The sequence below is a fragment of the Martes martes genome, assembly GCF_963455335.1.
Source record: "Martes martes genome assembly, chromosome: 5".
NCBI lineage: Eukaryota > Metazoa > Chordata > Mammalia > Carnivora > Mustelidae > Martes > Martes martes.
In genome coordinates this window covers 81,238,349-81,265,314 of record NC_137892.1, presented here as the reverse complement: position 1 = coordinate 81,265,314, position 26,966 = coordinate 81,238,349, and the positions used below count along the sequence as shown (strand labels likewise).

At 36.6% G+C, this 26,966-nt stretch overlaps 1 protein-coding gene across 4 annotated transcripts in view; it reads right to left on the bottom strand.

Annotated features, from left to right (window-relative positions):
* SLC38A9 (solute carrier family 38 member 9) overlaps positions 1-26,966 on the bottom strand; it is an 83,878-nt gene that overhangs the window by 6,765 nt on the left and 50,147 nt on the right. For all 4 annotated transcript variants that reach the window (XM_080804144.1, XM_080804143.1, XM_080804146.1 and 1 more), the window contains 4 exons: positions 25,447-25,641; positions 23,333-23,440; positions 11,311-11,417; positions 1,276-1,389 (listed from right to left, as the gene is read on the bottom strand). In XM_080804144.1, the coding sequence (XP_080660270.1) occupies positions 1,276-1,389; positions 11,311-11,417; positions 23,333-23,440; positions 25,447-25,641 (524 nt within the window). The remainder of the gene's footprint in view (positions 1-1,275; positions 1,390-11,310; positions 11,418-23,332; positions 23,441-25,446; positions 25,642-26,966) is intronic.

Sequence of the window (26,966 nt, the reverse complement as noted above, 5' to 3'; positions counted from 1 at the left end):
ATTAATATTAATTATGAATTATATATTAATTCATATAATTATGAATTACATATTAATTATGAATTAATATTAATTCAATGCTATTTGATCCTCACTAGTTCTCTTGCTTTTCCTTCCCTGAAACATCATAGCACTTCCAAAGTAAAGATTATAGAATGTGAGAGTATACATATCACCTAGTATCATTATTATCTATAGCCTATAACTAAAAAGAAAGGATTTATTTCTATTTCTTTTCATGATTTTCTGCATTTTAGTTTGGCATCTAAAAAGAAAGTTAATTACTCAGAATTTTTTGTTTCCTTTCACATACGAATACCATAGATATTCCTATTCTCAAGAGAGTGGGCTTTATATGGGATTGTTCACATCAGGGGAATTTTCAGCGAACACTTGGCTGCCAAAGAACTTCTGGAATCATGGAAATCAAGAGAAGAACATTTCAAGCTATCCTAACAGTAATAATTCAAACATTTCTCTTATAAAGATGAGAACATTATTAACACTACTATGTGGAAATAACTCTTTTAATTCATCCATAATAAATCACACTGTATATTCCATTATACTCTTATTAGAGGAATTTCTTCTGGCTAGAAAGAAATTCATCTGTAAAATGCTATTTTTGTGAGAAATTTGTCAGTCACATTAAATTAGAAACTACACTGTTCCTAAGTTTATAATGGGTCAAATCAAAGAAAGTATTACTTATGGCAACTTTTTTGGTAAAATCTTTTCTTCTAGTCTTTCTATCCTTCTCTCTTTTTAACAGCCAAACCTTTGTTTTACTGCCCGCCATGCTGTACAAAAATGTGTGTCAGACCTATCATTGGGGACTGATAAGCAAAGACACCAGATTATCCAGGACATTCCAGATCTGGGCTTTGGAAAATAAGGAGGTTGCATGTATTCTCAGCAGAGGTTTTATAAATCATGAATAGCACCAGTAACTGTTTTCCAAACAAGGAGAAATACTATGTACATCATAATAGTAATTACCTATTCCGAGTACCACAAGGGTCCAGCATGCAGTATACCTTCTCAAGAATCTCTTTAAAAAATCTATGGTGTGTGTATTATACTACTTAATGGAATAGGAAACTGAAGTATAGAAAGGATGGGGAAGGTGCCTAAAATCTCATATGCAGATTAAACAGTAGAGAAGGTATTCAAACCCTGGTCTGTCTGGTATTGTAACTTGCTACTGTATCACCCCACCTGCTCTGCAGATAGGAAAGTATAAAAATCACAAAGAGGGTATACCCGGTGCCTTACCTGCTCTATGCAATCCTTGGTTAATGGCGGTGAAGGAAATGAAGCAAAAACCAGGACTCCAATATAGAGGTAAGTTAATGTCACCAGCATATAAGCAATGGACAAGTCCCTCACCTGTAAAAAGAGAACAAAATTCCCATAACACTGAATAAACCTGCAGTTAAGTCTGCCTGAATAGACTAAAAAAGAAAACTGACCAAAATTCAAGATTTATCTTTTGGCTGTGTGTGTTTTTATGTATATGCCTTCTAGGTATCCAATCTGTTCACAGAAATTAGATAAAACAAAATCCACATACTTCACAATTAGTCTGACAATTTTTTTTTTGGTAGTGTTTTGGAGCATGTAGATTAAGCTACCCTATCTTTTGACAGATTTAGTAAATTAACATAAATGGTGGCTTAACCAAAAATTATGACTAATTTCTAAGGTAATTTATTTTTTATTTTAAAATAAAGATTTTATTTATTTATTTGACAGAGATCACAAGTAGGCAGAGAGGCAGGCAGAGAAAGAGCGGGAAGCAGGCTCCCCGCCGAGCAGAGAGCCTGACGTGGGGCTCGATCCCAGGACCCTAAGACCATGACCCTAGCTGAAGGCAGAGGCCTTATCCCACTGTGCCACCCAGGCGCCCCTCTAAGGTAATTTATTTACCACATTACAAAACATTTGATTACAAATAATAAAGCTAAGGGACAAGAAAGCAAAAACAAGCCACCTTCAGTATGACCTACACAATTAAAAAAGTTTTCTTTTAGTAAATTGACTTTGTTAAACCATCAAAGCATGCCTGGGCTGAAAGAAACTGGTACAGTATTAAAACATATTTAATAAAGAAGAAAAGCTAGTTAAAGGGCAGATAGTAAGCAGGTATCACAAACAAGCTTAACAAACCTAAACAGTAAACAAAAGGAAATCAAAAGGCAACTGTTCCAACAGCTGTACAATGTTATTATTAGAATCAGTAAACAAATGCAGCATATTAAATAAAGTGGGTTGCTTTCTTTCACTGTTGTTCCCACCCTCCTGACCTCCTACCCCCATGCGAAGGAAAAAGCTCCAAGATATTTAATGCAGCCAGCTGTCAGATCCAAACAGAACATATCCCATGGCTCACAAATCTGGTCTCCATCATCGTTAAAGTTACAGCCAAACAATTTAGCACAACTAAATTATGGCAATAAGCCTATTCATTTTTCATTTTAAACACAAATTATTTTGAAAGTTAAGAAAACAGATAAGAAAAAAATTATATACAATTTTACTTTAGTTTGATAACACAATTAGGAAAGTGGATATTTGGCATTAGGGAGCATTTGTGATTTTTTGGACAACTCTTCTTAAATGGGCTGAGCAAGAATAGAAAGTTATAGACTTGAATGTTGATAAATTCACTTAAAACGCAAGTAACAAGCTATGAGAGATCCTAAGGTTAGGTTTAAATGGACAATCAGCTTGAAAACAAACCAGGGATTCCAGACCCTGAATTAGATGCTGGACATACCTATGAAGAAGCCACAGGAACTTGGGGTTATGCAGGTTGGTTCTAGCATTCTCAAAGAGCTTCTAATTGTTTAGGGTTGAGGAAGGAAGCTTCAGGGGCTTTCCAAGTCTTTACTCTTTTTTTATTTTTTAAGATTTTGTTTATTTATTCTACAGGGAGTGGAGACAGAGAAGCAGGCTCCCTGCTGAGCAGGGAGCCTGATGTGGGGCTCCATCCCAGTACCCTGGGATCATAGCCTGAGCTAAAAGCAGCCACTTAACCAGCTGAGCCACCCAGGTGCCCCAAGTCTTTCCTCTTTAGTTCATGAAGCCTAAGGGCCCATTTCAGGCTAGACTTTAGTCACTCCTAAGGTTGTCTCACAGTCCTGTAGAGAATGAACAGAAATGAACAAGGCAACTCTACCTTTCATATCAAAGGGTAATAGTCTCTCATCATGATGTTTAAAAGTCATTCTACTTTCAACCTACTCAATGAACTCAAGAACAGGTAGTCTCATAAAATGCAAAATCATGGGAGTCCAAAACAGCTGTGTCAGAGACAGCTATACATAAAGTGGGACAGCTACCATTTCACGGACAGTCTTTAGCCTCTCTAGGATCACCCATTTCTGGTCAGGCTTTCCGCAAAGACGTGTATCTTAGTAGCCTTTGGGGGAAAGTCTGATGAAGATGATAAGGCTAAGGTGCAAGGGCTTCCTGATAATAAGTCAGTTTTCCCTTCTGCTTTCCTGTTCTTATAGCACTGTACACATACCTGAAATACAACATCTACTAGAGTGTACTGTGGCTATTGTTAGTTTTTATTATTAATCTATGTTCATGAATGAAAGCTCACAAGCGGAAAAAAAACTGTTCCTCAACACCCAAAAAGTAGCCAAGGTTAATAGTTTTTGTATCATGTTGGTATTTTAATTTTTCTATGTCTAAGCTCGTTCATACCACTAGACTATGAGATCCTTGAGAGCAAGGGCTGTGTCTTTTTCATCTTTATATCCTCAATACCAACAATAATACCTGGGACAGAGGTGGAAACTGGTAAATAAATGCACAGAAAAAATAATAACCATGCTGGTTACAGTTAGTAGCCGGTTATTAAACTGGCTAGGTGCTAGGCTATGCACTAAGCACTTTACATGTATAATCTCATTAAATGCAGTTGCATTTATTTTCTTCATTTTATAAATGAATAAACTAGTACAGCAAGGTTATAAAACTTGTTCATGGTTATAAGTAGCTGGTGAAGTCAGTGTTCAAAATAAAGATGTTATGGCTCCAAATTGCATGCCCTTAGCTATTACAGTGGAGAAATGATCAGTCTGGAATGCATCTGTGTCACAGTTAATAAACAATAATAAAGAAAACAAAAATGGGGCGCCTGGGTGGCTCAGTCAGTTAAGTGTCTGCCTTCAGCTCAGGTCATGATCTCAGGGTCCTGGGATGGAGTCTCACATTGGGCTTCCTGTTCAGCAGAGAGCCTGCCTCTCCCTCTCCAACTCCCCCTGCTTGTGTGTACATGCTCTATTTTCAAATGAATAAACAAAATCTTAAAAAAGAAAACAAAGATAAAGAGGTAACAAGTTACAAGTAACAGAGGATACAGCAGAGTGCACACACAGATGCAAGAGAAATACTAAAATCAGAAAAGTTCTTTTTTGTAGTAGTCTAAATGTACATTCAATGCAACTAGGTCAAGAGTTGCATATCTATTTTCATCTGAAACTACTCTAATGAACAGAAAAGATGTTTTAATATGAAAGCAGCTGAGGTTTAGCATGTTCCTGGGAAACGTGCCACCTACGAATACCATGAACACATGTGGGTTTTGCTATTCTCTGGCTTGAGCACAAGCTATCACTGTACTAGGCCTGGAGATTTAGCCTCTTAATAGTCCATTTAGTGGAAAAGGGAGAAAAAAAGCCATCTTTTAGACGAGTCTCAAAGTAAAAATATACTTAAAAAGAGGCACAAGTGACAATATGAATCCTACATATTAGGTTAGGTAATCTACTCTGCCTTATGAATAAGCAGCCGCTGGCAGGGTGATGGGAAAAATGCCACGTCAGAATGAGGACTAGCTTTACAAGGGGGCACAAGTGGTGCTGGAAGCACATTCTGCTTCTCGAATATGGTTTATAATTTGTTCCACATACCGTTCATGGTGAAAATACTATGCAGTAGAGGATTTACTAACAAAAATGACAGAAACTGACCACATAAACCTACCCTAGACATTTACATAAAACTTCTAATAATGTATAGTTAAGTAAACTACACAGATTCATATGAAGAAGCAAAAAGTAAATAACAAATTGAGATATAAGGCACTGCAAATTGTTTTTAAAGAACTAGCACGGTGTGAAACTAGACAAAGACAGGCAAAACAAAACAAAAAAAGCACTGTATAGGTTCTAATTCAAACATGATGAGGAAATACCAAGAGGTTAGTCCACATATCCAGGATCATTTCCTAGATGGTTATAGAGACTATATATCTGATGATAAAGAATGAGTTAGACTCTACAACATTTTTTTTTTCTTTTGGTAAGGTATGCCTTACTAAGGAATAGAAATTATATCCCATTTCGTGACACATGAAAAAAACTGTTTAGTGAAAAAAAAAAAAAACACCATGAAATTAAGCTGAACTAAACAAAGCTGAAAAATCTGATCGTTATACCTGTTTAGAAGCCACATTATTTTCCTCCTTCACAAATTTCTTTAGATCCAAGTCCTACTGTTGTTTATATAGAAGCAAATGAGGCCTTTTTATTCTTTTGTCTTCTGCACTTTTAAGCCGTTATTTACTGGCTCTGAATGACTAACACAACATTAACAATTCAGAGTCCCTGACAAGCTTCACATTTTAAAATATTTTTATTTATTTATTTATTTGATAGAGAGAGAGATCACAAGTAGGCAGAGAGGCAATCAGAGAGAGAAGAGGAAGCAGGCTCCCTGCTGAGCAGAAAGCCTGATGCGGGGCACCATCCCAGGACCCTGGGACCTGAGCCAAAGGCAGAGGCTTTAACCCACTGAGCCACCCAGGCGCCCCCAAGCTTCACATTTTTTAAAAAAATTTTTACTTATATATTTGTCAGAGAGAGTTAGAGAGCGAGTGGCAGGCAGAAGGAGAAGCACCCTCCCAGGTGAGCAAGGAATCCAACATGGAACTAGATCCCAGGACCTGCAGATCATGATCTGAGCTGAAGGCAGACGTTTAACCAACTGAGCCACCCAAGCATTCCAGCTTCATATTTTCTGACTTAAATCTCAAGAAAATATATATTAACAGAACTTCTATGAGTAAAATTACTTACTGAAACCTGCTGAAAAGTATAATCATTAAATAAACCAAATGACAATTTTTTTTCTCAGAATATTTTTTTCTCAATCTTTTTTTCTCAGCTACCCATTTAGCTTAATTTATGCAAATATCTAGCCAATTAGAGTGCAATCAAAGAGTATGTATTTACATGTATTTAAAGTGTTTAGAATTTTGTTGGCACAAAGTGTTAGCTTTATATTACAGAATGTTAGCTTTATCATTAGTAGTTACTAATATTTTAAGAAGTTAACATGAAGTCCAATTTTTTTTTTAAGATTTTATTTATTTATTTGACAGACAGAGATCACAAGTAGGCAAAGAGGCAGGTGCGGGGGGGTGGGAGGGCGGTGGGGGGGAGCAGGCTCCCCACCGAGCAGAGAGCCCAATGCAGGGTTCCATCCCAGATCCCAGGACCCTGGGACCATGACCCGAGCCGAAGGCAGAGGCTTTAACCCACTGAGCCACCCAGGTGCCCCAAAGTCTGATTTTTTTGAAAGCTAGACTATACCTCATACCCTAGTTTCAATTAAGACAATAAGAAACCATCATCCATTTAAACTTTTAAGCTTCTTTTTAAAAAATATCTCCCACAAAAGACAAAAGTTGAGTCAAATTTTATCAGCTGAACCTAACATACTAGTTCTACAAAGTGCTAGTCCCAAAAGGGAGCAGAAACAGGAACCCATTCTATGGTATTTCCATATAAAAAACAGATTTCAAGGCCCATTGAGTGTTCTAGTAAGAAAGGCAGAGAATCTTCCTGCAATCCTTGGCAGACCATGAACTGAAATGGCTCTATTTCCATGCAGTCCTGAGCCTCTCCCACTGGGGAATGCATATCTCCAGATACACTGGTGTAATTTTCCAGAAAAGTGATTCTACTTTGCAGTTTTAGGAAGCACAAATAGAGGCCGTCCTCTTTTTTAATAGCAGTATGACACTAAAACTGCCTGGATACCTCTTTGAGGAAGATGTGGGGGCAGATGTAGCACAGCTGAGGTCCACCTGCTCCTGCCTCACTGCTCTTCGCTCTCACCCAGGAACAAGCTGGTCAGAAAGCTGTGCACTGCAGCCATGGCTTACAGATACCAGAAAGACTCCCGTAAAACCTGATGTAGGGATCCACTGAATGTACATATGCCCTGGAGAATCTGTGCTGACTTGATCGGAGGCAAAAAAGGAAAAGAATACCAAAGTAAAAGAACGAGTCTGGATGCCCACCAAGACTCTGAGAATCACTATGAGAAAACTCCTTGGGCTGAAGCTACTAAGATTCCCAAGATTTTCCAAAGTCAGTTCTAGACAAGGATCCACAAGCCACTCATTAATTCGCACCGTCCTTCAGAGGTTATTAAACAGATTACTTCCATCAGTATTAAATGGTTAAAGTCACTACTGTAGATACTTATACCAACTATTTCAATAAATTATCAGTTGTTAAAAAAATGTGTGATGCGATCATAATAATCCATGAGAAAAAATCAATTGTTCCATGACTTAACAATTTTTGTTGAAACATTAAAAACCTTCACTGTATAGGAAATGAAAAAAAAAGCAAAAGTACTATTTATTTAATAAATTATTTTATTTTTTTAAAAGATTTTTTATTTATTCATTTGAAAGATCGAGCAAGAACATGAGCTAGGGGAAGGGTAAGAGGGAGAGGGAGAAATAGATCTCCCTGCTGAGCAGGGAGCCGATGTGAGACTCAGTCTCAGGACCCTCGGATCATAACTTGAGCCGAAGGCAGACACTTAACTAACTAAGCCATCCAGGAGCCCTAATATACTATTTTAAAATATCAAAAACATCAAGAATTAAAGTGTGTTTTTTTTTTTAATATTTGTAAAAATTTACCAAGAGCACTTTGAATTGTTTCCTCCTTCTCATGGTATAATTACAATACAAAGCAAGCATCTTTTCCATGTTTTAGTGAACTGTCATATTCCTTTCTTCTAAGTTTGTATCAGCTTCCATCACTTCATCCACTGTGCCTTCAAAGTTGTGAAGTATCTCTCAGAATTCTTTCAATGTGAAGTTTTCTGACAGTGCTACTTCCTTGGGGACAACTTCATTCTTCTTATCACAACCACTTTCCTCATTCATGTTGGTAAGTTTACTTTCCCCAGGTCCCCAGGTTCCTCTGGCTGCACACTGAATGTCTCTTGAACGTCTATATTTCCACAAGTGGGTTTCTTTTATGATTCTATTAATGTTTCATTCAAATTTCATTTCCAGCATTTTCACTTTTTATTTCATTATTGCATTTTCACCTTTGTCAATTTTCCTCTCTTGATTTTCCATTTTTGTAAAATATTATGTGGATTTACCATAGGGTAAGAAGGAGGTGACTCAACTATCCGCTTGGCAGTCTGTGTGTAAAGTGAATGACAGATGTGCAGTGACCAATCAATAACAGACTTTGAAAGAAGTGATGTGATTGGTAACAGACCATGATATAGGTCTGTTATTTATGTGGTGATTTGTGAATTGAAGGGCTGGTAGCTAATGCTTCATGTAAGTACTCAAATTTCAAATCCTGTGGTAATTGGAATTTGAGCCACAGTGTTCAGGGGACTGAGGTAATTTAACTAAACCACAGTAACTGAAAGTCATGCATGTAGGAACTGTGTAAAGTGAGGTTTGCCTGTTATTTAACTCATTAAGACTTTTCTACTAAGACAAACTAATTTAGAGTACAGTAAAAATGTGCATGCATGTTTAAGGTGAAATATGAGACTTCAATGAAACTGTGCTCTCCACCTGCAGATTCCCAGATATATGAGGCATTTTCTGTCATTAGGAGACTTTAGTGGTAAAGTCTGAGAAGTAGAGCCTTATGAATAGAATGATCCAATATATTACTTGGTCTAAGTTGGGCTAAGAAAAGAATTGATTAGTGTGGACAGGAGACTTTGATGACACCAAGAAATACATTAATGAGATTTACATTATTTCCCGTGAAGATGAAACAGGTATTTTCCACATAGCTTTCTAAACTTCCTAAAACTTGGAGTAGGTAGCTTTGTTCAAGTGACAATGAGTCAGGGAATCTGCGAAGGAGGAGGAAGAGATTTAAAAGTACAGAGCTTTAAAAGTACATGCTCATTTTTCCCTTACATTGCAAAGCTCCAAATGCTTAGTTAGGATAAACAAGACTTTCCTCCTATTCCCTCAGAAGATTTTAAAACTGTTTTTGACAAAAGTATAAGTATAATAAAACTAAAAATTTCCAAGATAAAAACTAAATATAGGGGCACCTGAATAGCTCAGTCTGTTAAGCGTCTGGCTTCAGCTCAGGTCATGATCTCAAGGTCCTGGGATCAAGCCCTCTGTCCTGTCCTAGGGCTCCTTGCTCAGTGAGAGCCTACTTCTCTGTCTGCCTCTGTCCCTGACCCTGCTCTTGTTCTCTCTCTCAAATAAATAAAATCTATAAAAAAAAATTGAAAAATTAAATTAAAATCTAGTACACTTATGAGAAAAAAGGTAAGGAAGAATTGACACGGTTCATTATGTATTTTTCTGGGGATCTACTTTAGCATTATAGGAAGAAATCCTGGAGAAGAACTGATAACATTCTCATTGCAAAACAAGTTTTAAGGCACTGAAAAGAATCTGAAAGGGAAAATATTTTCGCCTGTTAGGTGAGAGATCCACAGTCCAAATGTAAGGAAAGAAGGTAAGAGGGATATAGAAACAAAAAATTTCTAGCTGTTACTATACACCACAGCATGTTAAATATTTTTCCTATTTTATAATGTTTAATTGTGATTAAAACCCTGAGAGATAGGTATAAAATAATGCTATGAAAAGGTCACTAGGTTTGGAAAACCCAGATTAACTGAATTCTAACCCCATTCACAGGTAATATGCCAGATGTGTTAACATGTAAGAGTAAACATGAAAATGTTAGAATTTGATTTATATTCTTGGCCTAATTTGAGAGCTAACTTCCTTCTCCTTAGAAGGATTTTTGCCTTCATAATAACTCTACCAAACATTACTTGAAGTCTTCTCAGAAACCCCAGGCTCAGCGAACCCTTCTTCCTTTGTATTTCAGTAACAATTGTACATAGCTCTATTACAGCTTCACCATGATTTTCATTTACATGGTTAGAAGCCATCAAACTGATTTCAAAATCTGCAGACAAGGCCACAAGTAACTAGTTAACTTCTGCCTGCTTTAGGTTCAGTTCACTCTTCTTTCTCTAGTGTCATAAGGGAGAAGGTTAGGCTATTGATTTGAGATCTTTCTTCTTTTTTAGTGTAGTTATTTATAGCTATAAAATCTCCCTTCAAGCACTGCTTTTGCTGCATCCCATAAGTTTTGCTATGGTGTGTCTTCATTTTTAGTTATCTCAAAGTATTTTCCAATTTTTCTTGTGATTTCTTCTTTGACACATTGCTTATATACGAGGCTGCTAATTAAATAAGGTCCATGTATTTGTCAATTTTCCCAATTTCTTTGTTAGTGATTTTTAAATTCACTTCACTGTGGTCAAAGAACATACTTGGCATGATTTCAATCCTTTTGAATTTATTGAGATTTATTCAATTTCCTAGCATATGGTTATCTTGGTATATGTTCCGAGGATTTGAAAAGAATGTGCATTCTTTCAAAAAAAACCAAAAAGCCATTTTGTTCAAGGGTCAACTGTAGTCAGGTTTTTTTTTTTTTTTTAATCAGTCTGATATCTTTTAATTAGCATTTAGACCATTTATACATAAAGTTATTATCAACATGATTGGGTTTAAATCCATTATCTTGCTACTTGTTTTCAGTTTTCCCATCTATTCTTTGTTTCTTTACTTCTTCTTCTTTTTTTAATCTTTTAGATAACCTGGATATTTTAAAAAGACTGTATGACCACTGTTGGCTATTAGCAATGCCTCTTCATTTTTTTTAGTGATTATTCTACAGCAGGGGTTGACAAGCTACAGTCCATGATGAAATCTGGCCCACTGTCTGTCTTTGTAAATAAAGTTTCTTGAAACATAGCCACGATCCAGTTGTTCAAATATGATATATAGTTACTTAGGACACAGAGGCAGAGTTAGGCAGTTATAACAAAGACCGTAAGGCCCACAGGCCTAAAATATTTACTATCTAAATCTTTACAGAAAAAGTTTGCTGACTACTGTTCCATGGTTTAAATTTAAGAATTAAGATCCAATAACAAAATTCAATTCCTCTGACAATTACTCACATTTTTTTCTTGATTCTTGTTGTTCTTCAAGAGTGTAATAATACAATTATGAATAAAGAAAGCAAGGGTAAGCACTCCAGTCAGCTGTGGAAACTGAAATCTTATCTCTAGGAGAAAAAGAGAGTGAAAAAAAAATACAAAACATTAAACTGACAGCTAGAAAACGAATGTTAGTAGCCAAAAGTTGACTGCCAAAAATTAGTTGTCTCTGCTTTATCCAGGGAATAAGAATATTAAAATGTCTTTACAAAGTTCTTCAAGGCTAGCATTATACTTGAGCAAAATACTTGAAAAGGGAAAGAAAAGCAATGAAGAAATGACTACTCTGTGAGGGTACTTCACATCGGTTATTGCTGTTTGAGGTCACAAAACTAGTGTGTGGCAGGCACAGCAGGATTCAAACTTAGAACTCTAAAGGTCTCCCTCTTCTAATACTTGAATTTGCCAGAAAAACACCTTTAGAAAAGGAATCAGAAAAGGGAGAATTGGTCATTTAACATTTTTCAAAGGCTAATCTAAGAAGCACTGCTTATTGGGCTCTCTGCTCAGCAGGAAGCCTGCTTCTCCCTCTCCCATTCCCCCTGCTTGTGTTCCCTCTCTGGTTACGTCTCTCTGTCAAATAAATAAATAAGATCTTAAAAAAATAAAAAAAAGCACTGCTTAAAAATACTCAAAATAACAAACGTCTACACAGAGGGGAATGGTTAACTATGATACAGTTGCTCTGTGGTATATAGTATATTAAAAATTATGTTCTAGAGAAAGATTTTATGCTATGGCAAATGTTATGACTCAAATAGCATGTAGAGTATGATTTTTACATTTATTTTAAAAAGTTTGGGGGTATATATATGTATGTATGCTAAGAAAAAAGACTGGAGGGATAACCACAAAAGTTTAAATAGCGGTTATCTGGCTAGTGGGGTTTCTTTTAAGTTAATTACTTATCTATATTCTCTAAATTTTCTAGAATAAATTCAAAGATAATATGAAATAAGAATAAAATAATAAATATTTCAAAAGCACTGCCAATTTCTGTCTTTGAGGTTTGCTAACACAAAAATGAAAAACTGCTTTTATGTAGAGTAAGACCAAGAGTTACATGAAAACAGTGCTATATCTAGGCGAAGTAGGTGGCAAAAGTGAAGAACAACCTGTCTCAGGGGATTCCTTAGTATAAAAAATACAAACAAGAAAATAAAGTCCACTGACTTTTTGCCATAGATTTAGGAAAGGAAATAAGAATAATTAAGAATCAAGCACTGGCTCTGAAAGAAATCAGGATGTAAGAATTTTAAAATCAATACTATAGTTTTCCATTAAGTTTTTGTTGTTCTGTCAGCTTTTATCTAAATTTTTACTTGCAAAAGCAATTCAAAGTCTATTTTTCTGGGGTGCCTAGGTGGCTCAGTCAGTTAAATGTCTGACTCTTGGTTTCGGCTCAGCTCATGATCTCAGGGTTGTGAGACTTAGCCCTGGGGTGGGCTCTGCACTAGGCATGGGGTCTGCTTAAGATTCTATCTGTATCCCTCTCCCACTGCACCCACCTCCCTACCTGTGCACACACAGTTTCTAAATAAATAAATAAATATGGGACACCTGGGTGGCTCAGTTGGTTGAGCCGCTGCCTTCGGCTCAGGTCATGATCCTAGCGTCCTGGGATCGAGTCCCACATTGGGCTCCTTGCTCCGCAGGGAGCCTGCTTCTCCCTCTGCCACTCTGTCTGCCTGTGCTCACTCACTCAGTCTCTCTCTCTCTCTCTCTCTCTGACAAATAAAGAAATAAAATCTTTAAAAAAAAAAATAAAAATAAATAAATAAATAAATTTTTCTCAGGAAAATTCTCCCCTTCTCTGTCTATAATTTTTTAACTTTTTAACATCTGAGCAGTAAAATAAAATGTGGGGGCAACTCCCACTTCTGTTTAAAAAAAAATTTCATTTTTTAAAAGATTTCATTTATTTATTTGACAGAGAGAGATAGTGAGAGAGGGAACATAAGCACAGGGGAGCTCGAGAGGGAGAAGCAGGATTCCTGCTGAGTAGGAAGCCCAGCGTGGGGCTCGATCCCAGGACACTGGAATCATGATCTGGGCTGAAGGCAGCTGCTTAACCGACTGGTGGGAGAAATAGACAGCAATATAATAATAGTAGAAGGCTTCAATGTACCACTTTTAACAATTATAGATCACTCAGACAGAAGTATACCAGATGTACCTGATAGACATTTACAGAACATTCCATCCAATAACAGAATACACATTCTTCTCAAGTGCACATGGAACATTTCCAGGATACATCACATGTTAGCCCACAAAATATGTCTCAACAAATTTAAGAAAACTGATATCATACCGAGCATCTTTTCCAACCACGATGGTATGAAACTAGAAATCAATTACAAAAAAACCCCAAAAAACAAAAACCAAAAAACTGGAAAAATTCACAAATATGTGGAGATTAAGTAACATGTTACTGAACAACCAATGAGCCAAAGATGGAATCAAAAGATAAATCAGGATATTGAGATAAATGAAAATGGAAATACAACTTACCAAAACTTAAAGGATGAAGCAAAAATAGTTCTAAGAGGTCATTTTACGGTGATAAACATTCACATTAACAAACAAGAAAGATCTCAAACCTAACTAAATGCCTGGGTGACTCAGGTGGTTGGGCATCTGACTCTCGATTTTGGTTCACGTCATGATTTCATGGTTCTGGTATTGAGCCCCAGGTCAGGTTCTGCACTCAGTGAGTCTGCTTGAGGATTCTCCCTCCTCCCCTGTCCCTTCCCCAGCTTGAGCACATGCTCACTCACTTGCTCTCTCTAAAATACATAAATAAATCTTTAAAAAAATCCAAACAACTTTATACCTCAAGTAATAATGAGAAAAATAAAGAACAAATTAACCTAAAGTAGAAGAAAGGAAGCAACAAAGATGAGAGCAGAAATAGAGACTAAAAAGATAATAGAAAAGATTAATAAAACTAAGCTGGCTTTTTGAAAAGATAAACAAAATAGATAAATCAGTAGCTAGATTAAATAAGAAAAAAGAGAGGACTCAAATAAAAAAATTATAAATGAAAGAGGAGACATCACAACTGATACCATTATAAGAGATTACTGTAAACACTTATACACCAATAAAGTGGACAACCTAGAAGAAATAGATACATTGCTAGAAACATACAAACTACCAAGACTGAATCATAAATGGAAAATATGAACAGATCAATTTCGAGTGAAGAGATCGAATCAGTAATAAAAAATCTCCCAATAAAGAAAAGTCCAGGCAGGACCAGATGTTTTCACTGGTGATTTCTAGCAAACATTTGAAGATGAATTAATAATAATCCTTTAAAACTCTTCCAAAAAATAAAAGAGGAGGGAACACTTCCAAACTCACTTTATGAGGCCAATATTATCTTGATCTTGGTATTAAATTCAGACAAGGACACTACAAAAAAAGAAATGTATAGGCCAATATCCCTAATGAGCATAAACGCAAAAATCCTCAACAAAACATTAGCAAACTTAATTCTATACCATGATTAAGTAGGATTTATTTCAGGGATGCAAGGATAGTTCAACATCCACAAATCAATCAACGTGATACACCACATTAATAAAACAAGGGATAAAAATCATATGATCAGCTCAATGGATGTAGAAAAAGCATTTCACAAACTTCAACATCCATTTATGATAAAAATTCTCAACAAACTGGATATGGAGGGAATGTATATCAACATAATAAAGGTCATGGCCAACATCATACTCAACAGTAAAAAGCTGAAAGCTTTTCCTCCAAGATCCGGAATGAGACAGGACGCCCCCTCACCAGTGTTGTTTCTAACTTGTCAAATTAGAATGAGTAAATATCCAGCTTTTTCCAATTAACCAATAAAAACTCTTTTTGAGTAACTTTCTTAAAAACCTGAGATTCTTTTCAACAGTTTCAGTGAGATATAATTCATATGCACTTCATCCATTTAAAGTATACGACCATTTTGGAAAGCTATTTGGAAATTATCAACCAAAGGAGAATATACACATACCCTTTAACCTTGCAAATCCACTCTGAGGTTTATACTCAAGAGAAAGGTATCATATTTTTACCTTAAGATATGTGTAAGAATAGAGTACAACAATAAACATAATACTAAACAACTGGAGACAGATGCCCCTGAACAGTAAAAGATAAACAAATTATGGGTATAGTTACACAATGAAATACTAATGAGAATGAACTACAAACAGACACAACTACATGGATCAATGTCACAACTTAATGTTGATTGGAAGAAGCCAGACACTAAAGAATTCATGTTCTATATTTCTCTTATATGACTTAAAAACAAAACAAAACACAGACAAAACCATCCTTTGGGGTTAGAAGTTAGAACAGTGGTTAACTTTGCAGGGAGATAGCAGCTGGTAGGCAAAATGACAAGGACTTCTAGAGTGCTAGTTTTTGGCCTGTTCTGGGTATCTGATACGTTGTTTGTGAAAAATAATCAAACTATATACTTAAGAGTTGTACACTTTTATATAGGTATGTTATGTCTCAATAAAAAGTTCAAAAGCGAAAACAAAAAATGGTAGGGCCTACGTGTAAAAAAATATGAAAACAGAAATTCCATTATAATTGGAGGCATTATTAAGTATCAATGAGTGCATGGTAGAACGTAGTCTGCTCCTAATGGAAAGTTAATAACAAAACTATTAAAGCATATATGGTTAGAAAATTATTTTTTTCTGGTTGTAGATGAACACAATGCTGCTAACAAACGGCAAATCACTGCATAATCCTTGCAGATCAGTGTCTGAAGTCTTTCTGAAATCAGTTTCAAAGCATTTAACAGTTTTTCATTTTAAAAATATAGTCCTAGGGGCGCCTGGGTGGCTCAGTGGTTTAAGCCTCTGCCTTCGGCTCAGGTCATGATCCCAGCGTCCTGGGATCGAGCCCCGCATCGGGCTCTCTGCTCAGCGGGGAGCCTGCTTCACCCACTCTCTCTCTGCCTGCCTCTGCCTACCTGTGGTCTCTGTCTGTCAAATAAATAAATAAAACCTTTAAAAAAAAATAAAAATATAGTCCTAGATGTGTACTAATTGTTAAAAGTTAAAAGTATTACAGGGCTTCCAACAAAAACCAGCATTCTCTTGCTTCATACTCCCAACCTGAAGCCTGTTTCCCTGAGGTAATTATAGCTCTTATAACTATTCAGCAGACTTCAAATTTATAATCTTATGTTTAATATCCTTATATTCCTTTTCCTTTATTTTTAAAATTTTAGACATAATCCATTGATTTTCCACCAGAAGACTTTAGTCCTACCACCACTCACATTTTCCCATCCTTTATCCCCCCAATATCTTAATTCTAACTTTGATTTTGTAAAAATCAGTATTCAGTGTTTTAATTTTGATGATTATTCTATATTATTCACAGTTAAGCCATGATATGTATTATCATTATATTTTCTTATATAAAAATATTTTTGTTGTCCTGTTTTTATGGAGATTTATGGAGATTTGGAGGTATTTCCTTTTCCATTGCCTGTCTACTTAACACTAATTTTTCCCCAAACTCTACAAAAGAATGGTAAAGCTCCATTCTATACAACACATCAAATAATCTTTTCTTTTTTTTCTTTTTTTTTTCAAATAATCTTTTCCATTTCATTTTCCTTTTGGAAAAAATGCCTAATGGGGCCCTCTGTCTGCTGCTGTGATCCAAGTGGGCTGCTGCACAGCTATTTCCTAAGATTTTGTCATTCACTGCTTTTTGGTGGAACACATTTTGCAGGGTTTTTTTGCTGTTGTGTGTGTGTGTGTGTGTGTGTGTGTGTGTGTGGAAAAAGAGAGCATGGAAGGTAAAATTTTGTGAGACTTTACCTTCTGAAAATATCTATTGTACTACACTTGATTCAGAATTTTAAGTTAAAATAACCTATCCTGAGACCTTCATGACACTTCTCTCTTCTAGTTTTAGGAGTTGTTAAGAAGTCTGAGACTATTCTGACTCCCGACCTTTTGTGTAAACCTCTTCTTCACCCCTAGAAGCTTTCAGGGTCTTCTCTTTATTCATGGTGTTCTGAAATCTTATGATGATATGCTTCGGTGTGGGTTTTATTCACAGTGCTGGGTACCGTTGGACCTGTACCTCTAGAAACCCATGTTCTTTGGTTAGCAGGAAACTTCTTAAATTATTTCTTTGACAATTTCCTCCCCCTTCATTTTCTCTGTGTTCCTTGGAACTACTTTTAGTTATTAGGCTACCTGGATTAATGCTTTAATTTTCTTATCTTTTCTCTCCTTCCTTCCTTCCCTCCCTCCCTCCCTCTTTTCTTCCATCCACCCAGGATTCCTAAACCACTTTTTGGGAAGTGGGCTTTATCTTCCAAATTTTCTTTGCATTCTTAACTTCTATTATATTTTTGGTTTCTAAGACCAATCTCCCTCCTTCCTTCCTTCCTTGGCACCCAAATACTGTTTCATGGATGTATTACTTTCTTTTGTCACCTTGAGACAGTAATTTTTTGCAAGTTTTCTTATTCTTATTCCCTCTTATTCTCTTTTCCTTTCAAGGTCACCTCCCCAACCCCCCACCCCCCCACCGACTGAGTTTTGTTTTCATGTAAGAGGCTTTCCACAAATATCTAGTGATCTTTGCCTATTTTTTTTTTATATTGAAAAGTGAAGCACACAAAAATGTATACTTAGTAAACATCTAAGTGGTCTGATACAAGCAAGGTACCTGCTATTTCTTTGGTAGAACCCAAATTGCTCAAGACTCTAGGTCTTTCCTCTTGGACTTGTTAGTTTCTCCAGAGGAGAACCCTCTGTTATCCTATGCTGTCAGCATTCTGGGAGCCAAAGAGTAAAGAAAAGAGAATTGGAGGGGTACAGGGAGAGAGGAGAGTCTTACCACTCAATATAACACTTTCACTTAGTTCCTGTTTTCAGACTAAAGCCTTTATCCTACCCTTTGTTGTGTGTGGAGAACCTGAGTCCTGAGGCTAACCATTTCAGTTTCTTCCATCTCCTGCTAAGTTGAGGAGGAAAAGGGATTTATAATCTAACTATCTATCTATTCCTTATGTAAACTTTCAAAGAATACTCCCCTTTTTAAGCTCTTTTCCTTACTCTTGCTTTCAGAATGACCCAAATGCCTCCAAATACTGAGGGTTTTGATGTATAGATGAAAATGTTCTCCTCTGTGATAGAGTCACTCTCTGCAGGTACTTAAATTTCAGCTCTGTCTGCTTTGCTGTCAGTCTAACCATCTACCAGTTTTCTAGTATCTAACAATCTGTTGCCATCTCTTGCCTGCTATTGTCTCTGCTATAGTCTCTTTGTGTCTTTTTTTACATTTCTTGCTTTCTTTTTTTCTTTTTTTAAGATTTATTTATTTATTTATTTATTTGACACAGAGAGACACAGTGAGAGAGGGAACACAAGCAGGGGGAGTGGGAGAGGGAGAAGCAGGTTTCCCACTGAGCAGGGAGCCTGATGCGGGGCTTGATCCCAGGACTCTGGGATTATGACCTGAGCCGAAGGAAGATGCTTAATGACTAAGCCACCCAGGTGCCCATTTTTACATTTATTTCTTAACTATTGTTTTAATGAGATTCAGGACGGAGTAGGGATAAACACCTTTATTCATTCAACATTGTTTATACACTACTTGCAATGCCCTCAGAATTATTATAGGCCTTGGGGATATAACAGTAATAGAGAATTACAGAAAACAAAAACAAAGAACATCCCTTTTCTCAGGAGCTAGCATTTTTTTTAAATATTTTATTTATTTATTTGACAGACAGAGATCACAAGTATGCAGAGAGGCAGGCAGAGACAGAGAGGAGGAAACAGGTTCCCTGCTGAGCAGAGAACCCAATGTGGGGCTCGATCCCAGGACCCTGAGATCATTACCTGAGCCGAAGGCAGAGGCTTAACCCACTGAGCCACCCAGGCGCCCCAGGAGCTAGCATTCTTATTAAGGACAACAGATACACAAGTTAAAAAAAATAGAGGTATTCCTTACCAACTGAACTTTCATTCTCTGAATTTAAGAAACAAATAGATTAAGAAACATTTTTAGAAAGTCCTTTGTTATCTTAACTTCTGCTACTTTCTATCTGAAACTCAGGAACCAAGTAGATTAGAATAATAGATATCCCTTAATATCTCAATTAATATCTCAATTTATTATTAGAATTAGGAACTTAATAGATTTAGATAACCAGGGATACCTGCATATAAGATTTGGTAGTGATGAGAGCACTGAAGAAAAATAAGCCATAAGAACTGGGAGTGGGCAGGAAGCCCAGGAAGGCCTCTCTAATGATAGTAACCATGTGGCTTCCTAATAAAAGACAAGTCATTTCATCTGCAGGTAAAACTTAGTGCAAGGGGGCACCTGGGTGGCACAGTCAGTTAGGCGTCTGCCTTTGGCTCAGGTCATGATCCCAGGGTCCTGGGATCGAGCCCCATATCGGGCTCTCTGCTCGGCAGGGTGCCTGCTTCCCCCCCTCTCTCTCTGCCTGCTTCTCTTCCTACTTGTGATCTCTCTCTGTCAAATAAATAAAATCTTAAAAAAAAAAAAGTTAGTGCAAGGATTCTGAGCTAGGAGTATGCTGTGGAACAGCAGGGAAACACTGTGGCTTGAGTGGACTGAATAAGTAGAAAGGTAGTAGGGAATGACAGCAGACAGGAAGCCAGGAGTCAGATCACGTAGGATTTGTGGACTATGACAGAAGCTTGCTTTCTTCTTCTTCTTCTTTTTTTTTTTTTTTTAAGATTTTTATTTATTTATTTGAGAGAGAAAGAGCGAGCATGAGCAAGGGGGAGTAGCAGGCAGAAGGAGAAGCTGACTCCCGGCTCAGCAGGGAGCCCAACACTGGGCTCCATGCCAGGACTCTGAGTTTAGGACCTGAGCCAAAGGCAGAGGCTTAACCAACTGAGCCACCCAGGCACCCAGAGGCTTGTTTTATTCTGAATGAGATGAATGAAATGGGAAACCAGGCTTTTGAAGGTTGTGTTTTAAAAACCTCACTCTGGGGCGTCTGGGTGGCTCAGTGGGTTAAGCTTCTGCCTTTGGCTTGGGTCATGATGTCAGGGTCCTTGGATCGAGCCCCACATCGGGCTCTCTGCTCAGCGAGGAGCCTGCTTCCCCCTCTCTCTCCGCCTGCCTCTCTGTCTACTTGTGATATCTCTCTGTCAAATAAATAGTAATAAAAGTCTTTTAAAACCTCACTCTGGCTGCTAGGTATAGAACAGACTACAGAGGGGAGGCAGACTGGCAAAGGTGAGATTAGTTAAGAGGCTATTATAATCATTCAGGTGAGAGATTAGCAGCTTGACTAATTCTTTCTGGTGCAAAAAAAAAAAAATAGATTCTCAATTTACTTTGAAAGTACAGCTGACAGGCTTTGCAGAAATGGAAGGTGGGGAAAAAACCAATCAAGTATGATTCTAAAGTCTGGGGCCTGAGCAAGCAGAAAATTGGAGCTACTACTTTTTGAGATAGAGAAACCTGGGAGAAGAGCAGATAAAGTAGTTTGGTGGGATGGGGAAACAAATATTTGGTTTTCATAAATGTAAGTTTGAAATACCTAGTGGATGTCCAAGTGGAGATGTAGAAGGGGCAAGGAGATATATAAGGGTGGATGATAGTGGAAAGATCTGGCCTAGAGGTATAAAATTGGGACTGGTCACCGTACAGACAATATATAAAGCTAGGTGACTACAAGATATTACTTAGGGAATAAAGGTAGAGAGAAAAGATGTTTGAATAAAACCCTGGATAGCTCCATAACTAACTGGTCAGGAATGTGAGAAAGGAGTCATGCAGAAGAATCAAGAGAAAATGGGATTTTGGAAGTTCAGAAAATGTTTCAAGATGGAAAGAGCGACCAAATGTTATGCTGCTGATAAGCTGAGCAGGAAGAGATGTGAGAACTGGACTTGGCTAAGATGGAGTTACTGGATACAGTGGAGTGACTGGGGCAAAAGCCTAGCAAACATGAGTTTAAGGCAAAATGGAAGGAGAAGTAGAAAGAGTGAGAACAGACAACTCTTTCACAGAGTATTTCTTTAAAGGGAAGTAACAGCTAGAGGGGAATGTGAAATTATCTGAGTTTTTGTTTTTAGACTGAGAGATTTTTATCTGGTAGAAATGGAGTAAAGGAAATATTTGATGGTACATGATTAAGGAGAAGGAAGGGATAACTACAGAAATAAAGTCCTAAAGTCAGGAAAGGATAAGATAAAACACCCATGAGTAGTTTTTCCTACTTTTCCAATTACCTGGGAAGAAGGGCAATAGGATCCACTGCATTGAGTTACCAAAAGAGAATTTTGGTAACAAAAGTATATAAATAAAGATTTAATCAGAACTACAAGTTTATGTGAATTCTTCATCAGGATAGTAAAAGTTCTCTGCTTCTTAATTAGCTTTTACTGAAAAAGATTTATGACATATTTTGATTCCTAAAAAATTCTTCACTTATAATAACGTAACTAATTTCAGAACCATAAATATAAACACAAGACTCCTTAATCCTCATGATTCTCCCTTTGTATCATTTAGAAATGAAATAAAGTAAAATAAATGGCTTAATATGTATTTAAATATGCTTTCTTTTGCATCTTCTAAATATTTACACTCTCTTTTTTTTCATATTTCTCTCATGTCCTATTATCAGCAGAAATGTTTATCACTAAGACTCTTAATATAAATCAGTATGGACCTAATTTTAGAAAAAGCATCCCAGACTATTTTTATCGATGAATGGAAACACTAGCCTTAAGTGGTCATTTTCATTCATATCCAATTTTAAATACAATACGGAAGAGAAGGATGCCTTTCAGTCTCTAGTATTTCCTTTATCCTGAATTTACACTGACTTTTTAGTCTTTATGGGCTTCTTACAGAAATTAAAAAAAAAAAAAAAATCAAAGCTAATGCACCCAGATGATCTAAGTAAACATAGTAACAACTTCCAACAAACAACTCCATATACTCGGAAAACCTAGGCATGTTGTAACAAAAGCAACAGAAGGAATGGTAGACAATTATAATTGCTTCAGAGAGTAGACAGTTATAATTGCTCAGAATAATACCAGATACTAAATAGACTTGAATTCTAGACTACCTGAATTAACAGGTGAAGAATGGAAAGAAAGTTGTCTTTCTAAACAAATAAGAGAATTTTGTACTGCTTTCTCTTTACGAGTTTTCAGGATACTAGTGTAATATTCACTTCCAATTTCTAAGGTCTTCTCACTTAGCATCGTCCATTCATTGCTTCACGGTGCCTTTATCATACCCCAAATCCACTAAATTTGGGTGAAACTTAAGATAATTGCCAAGTTATAACCATGAGAGAAAAAAGGAGGGAGGGAACACTTAATAACCACCATCTTAATTAAAAGCAATTAATAAAACCATAAGGGAACAATGATGTTAATGAATAGTATTATCCACATATGTTAATCAGTGACTAGGTTCTAAGCTTCTGAAACTCTAGGGGTATGCTTCTCCAGAAAAGTCTAGGAAATGAGTTTGATTTTTTAATTGCATTATAACTTCAAGAACTTCAGTTCTCAAGCAGAAATGACAAAGGGCCCTAGTTACTCCTGAGAGAAAAGTGGAATAAATTTAATTGCACTCCCGTTTTTAGCTTAATAGGATTAATAAAAAGTGCTCATCCAAAAAATGCCATTTTTTTTTTAAGATTTTATTTTTACTTTTTTTGACAGAGATCACAAGTAGGCAGAGAGGCAGGCAGAGAGAGAGAGAGGAGGAAGCAGGCTCCCTGCTGAGCAGAGAGCCCGATGCGGGGCTCGATCCCAGGACCCTGAGATCATGACCTGAGCCGAAGGCAGAGGCTTAACCCACTGAGCCACCCAGGCGCCCCCCATTATTTGTTTTATAATAACAATACTTAACAATAGTTAACTAACAGGTCACATTTTTGTAATTTATTGATTATTTGGCCAAAACAGCTTACCTGGTACAAAATAGTCTGTTTGCATAAACCAGTGAAATTCCAAATGAAATCCCAAGTGTATGGCCTTAAACGTGACAAGGAAAATCAAATAAAGAACGGACACTGTGCCTGTGAGACAAAATTCAGAAACCATTTATCATCTTTGTGTGTTTTACAGATTATTTTAAAGTTAAGCTTTGTTTCTAAATTTCAGTGAAGTGTGGAAAATTATTACTCTCATTGATTATTCCCACTAAAACCCAGGTGGGATCTAAAGAATAGAAAGAAGCTACATGAGTTTTCAGAAAGCAAAACACTATGTAGTAGGCCTAAGAACTAAATGAAGGTAGCTCATATACTGAAGAATGCAAAACTGTTTAATTTATTTAAGAGCTGAGTTAAGTGGAGGATACATGCAAAAAATTTCATTACAAAATTGTAAGATTACACGGAGGAAAAAAGCAACATGCAACTACTCTTATTCTTTGTGTTGGAAATATTAGAGATGGTCAAAATGCTGGAAAAGTCTGTCAGCATTTACTATAAGATGGTAAGAAAGTAAAGAAAGAAAAGAAAAGTAAGAAAGAAGAGAAAGAAAAGATGTGGCTCATAAGACTATTTGAGAAAGGTGATAAGCCAAATAATCCATGAATAATCTGAACTAGTACCTAGAGAAGGGTTTGACTGGGTAGTACTACCTGCTAGATGATAAGATTATAGATTCCATTCATAGCTATTCATACACAGGGTGAAGTGGGTATTCAGAATTTTTAGTAATCTAGAAGTTAGAGAGTTTTCCTTTTAAGGAATTAAGTCCAGTCATTATGGAATAGAGTCAGGAGATTCAAGTGGGTTTCGTTCTATAGGAATTACATACTAATTTCTGTAAAGAGACTATAGTTTTAAAACAAAGGGAAAGTACCAAAAAAAAAAAAAGGCAAAAGCAAAATATTCTTAAGGAGGTAGAGAATAATCAACCTGGTTATAAGTCTAGTGATTGTTTGAGCAAATACTTTTCCCAGTTTATACGCTAACGTTAAAAGATCTGTTCCATAGGAAAGTCGGCAAGCAAATCAGGAAACCACAAATGAGATATATAAGCTCTACTGTGGGTTTGCAGAGCAGCTGATACAGAAACGATAAAAAAAAGAGGCCAAAGCTTATATCCCAATGCTTGATTTTCTGTGTATGTCTGTGGCAGTCTTGCAGAGAATCCTATTGTGAGGCAGAGAGGTATAAAGAAACTTACCTCCTCCTTTGGTTTTCTGAAAACCCCAAAAGCTAACTCTTTGATGTGATGAATAATCTAATTATTTTATATTCTACACTGCCTACCAGGAGATCAGATCTATAGGGAGGAGGTGAAACCCTATGGATTATTTGGGGTTATCAATTTTTTATGAATATTATCCTTATCTTTAGTTAACCAGATCTAAGTTTTCATTGGGGATTTCTTTTGCCATTTTAAAGTTCAGTATTGCAAATGAAGATGGGATAAAAAAACATTTCTTTAATGATGCAGAAATTTGCAAAATTTCTTCAGTGATTTCGGAAATTTCTGAAAAACTGGACTCATGGTAAGAAGTCTGTACTTTTAAGGAGGCAACAGTGTTCCAGTAAAGAAAAAGCAATGAGGAGGACAGCAAAAGCAGAATAAACCTCATTAGGGTCAGTTAGAGAATGATATCCCAGGTTGAAAGCTAGGTGATAATTCTGTGCTATACTCTTAAGTAGAAACTGTAGGAAAAAATATTCCAGTAAATTCTTATGTTTCCAATCCTTAATATTGAGAATCCCTGTATTATCCAGTTTGGATCTCTCTCCTGAAATCTTAATCTGTTTCCTCTCGTTGTACCCACCAAGGAAATGAGGAACAGTGGTTCAGTCAGGCTAGAATGGGACAGCTAATAATTCATCTTTTAAAAAAAAAGAAACTGGACTTGAAATGGTCATCTACATTTTTCTCTGTGTCAAACTCCAAAAGAAAACCACAAAGCAGGGTAACATATAAGTGAACAAATTAAACATAGGTGAACAGGCCTGGTAGGTAACTCTCCCCAGCCAGATCATACTTCCACAGAATCCAGTGTGAACTCTATTACACAGAAGCTCCATAACACAGTGTCTCAGCTTACCTAGAATATTAAATTTTGAAAAAAATGAAGGAGATTTGAAATTGAGCAGTGGCAGGAGGAGTCCTATGAGGTAAAAGGGCACTGTCTTGGACTTATTCCACCACTTTTCAAACTGTTCGAGTCCTGTGTCATTGGCATAGAAAATCATAGAGCCATTGTTGGGATGGTCGCCACTCCCAGCACTTGGACAAATCACTGCAACAGAAAAGCATCAGGTTAGAGAAGACCATGAAGAATACAAAATGGCTACCCCAGAGACTGACACTTGCTCTACCAACCTCAACTTGTATCATGAATAAGTTTCTGCTTTCTGGAAAAAAAATAGAGGGTTATATTTGAACACATTAGGAAACTTTTACTTACAAATAATTAAAGGTGGGAGAATCTTAGAAAGTTCTGAGGCATATCCTTAATTTCTATGAGAAGCTACAAAATCATCCTACCAACTATCTTTTTGTTCCATTGCCAGAGAGAAAATATTGAACTGAACGGTATTTGATCTTATTTATACAATAATGTAAGAAATATTCAGGGTGACTGTTTGCTACCTTTGTGCTAATAACCCACACAAAGTCCAAAGAACAGGTTTGTTTGTTTCCTTCTTTCTTTTTAGAGGTGGGAGGGGCAAAAGGAGAGGGGGATAAAGACAATCTCAAACAGGTTCCATACCCAGTGCAGAGTCCAACATGGGACTCAATCTCACAACCCCGAGATTATGACCTGAGTCAAAGTCAACAGTCAGATGCACAACTGACTGAGACACCCACCCGCCTCAGAACAGATTTCCTTAACAATATACAAAATATATGGGTTTGGAATAAAAAGTGGACATCATTGAAACAGATGACATGTTAGTGCCAAAACCCAACTTGCTTATAGCTTACAAATCTTGAATTCCAGCAATATGGAATAATTCTCGTGTGAGTTTATCACACAGCCAGAGAACTGCTGAGTAAAATACATTTTTCCTAACACTGATCTTCAAGTGGCTGGCAATTTCTTCTGTTAGGAGAGATGATAAAAATCATCCTGTGTTTCTAATTTCATAATACTACTTTCCTTAATAATCAGCACTTTAAAAACAACTCTTAATGCTGGTGAAAAATACTCCTAATAAGTAACAAGCATTCTCATCATTAGCTAAAGAGAAAATGATATATTCATTTTAAGTTCTGTTTTTAATTTTATTCTCTATCCATTATATATTTGGCATGCCACAAAGGCAAACACTTACTTTTCTTGTTTAGTCTGCATTTTAACGTGTATTTTTTTTTTCTATGTCTGGACAGAAGTAAATTAACTTGAATTTTTTTTGTGCTAGTAATTACAGTGGTAAACAGCACAGGCTATGGAACTAAACTGACTAAATAATGAATCTTGCCTTGTCCCTTAGTAGTTGTATAACTTTGGGCAAGTCATTAACTTCTCTGTGCTTTGGTTTTTCCACCTAGGAAGTGAAGTTAACATAATCTACCTTACAGAAGTGCTATAAAACATTTAGGATAATGCCTGCACACAGT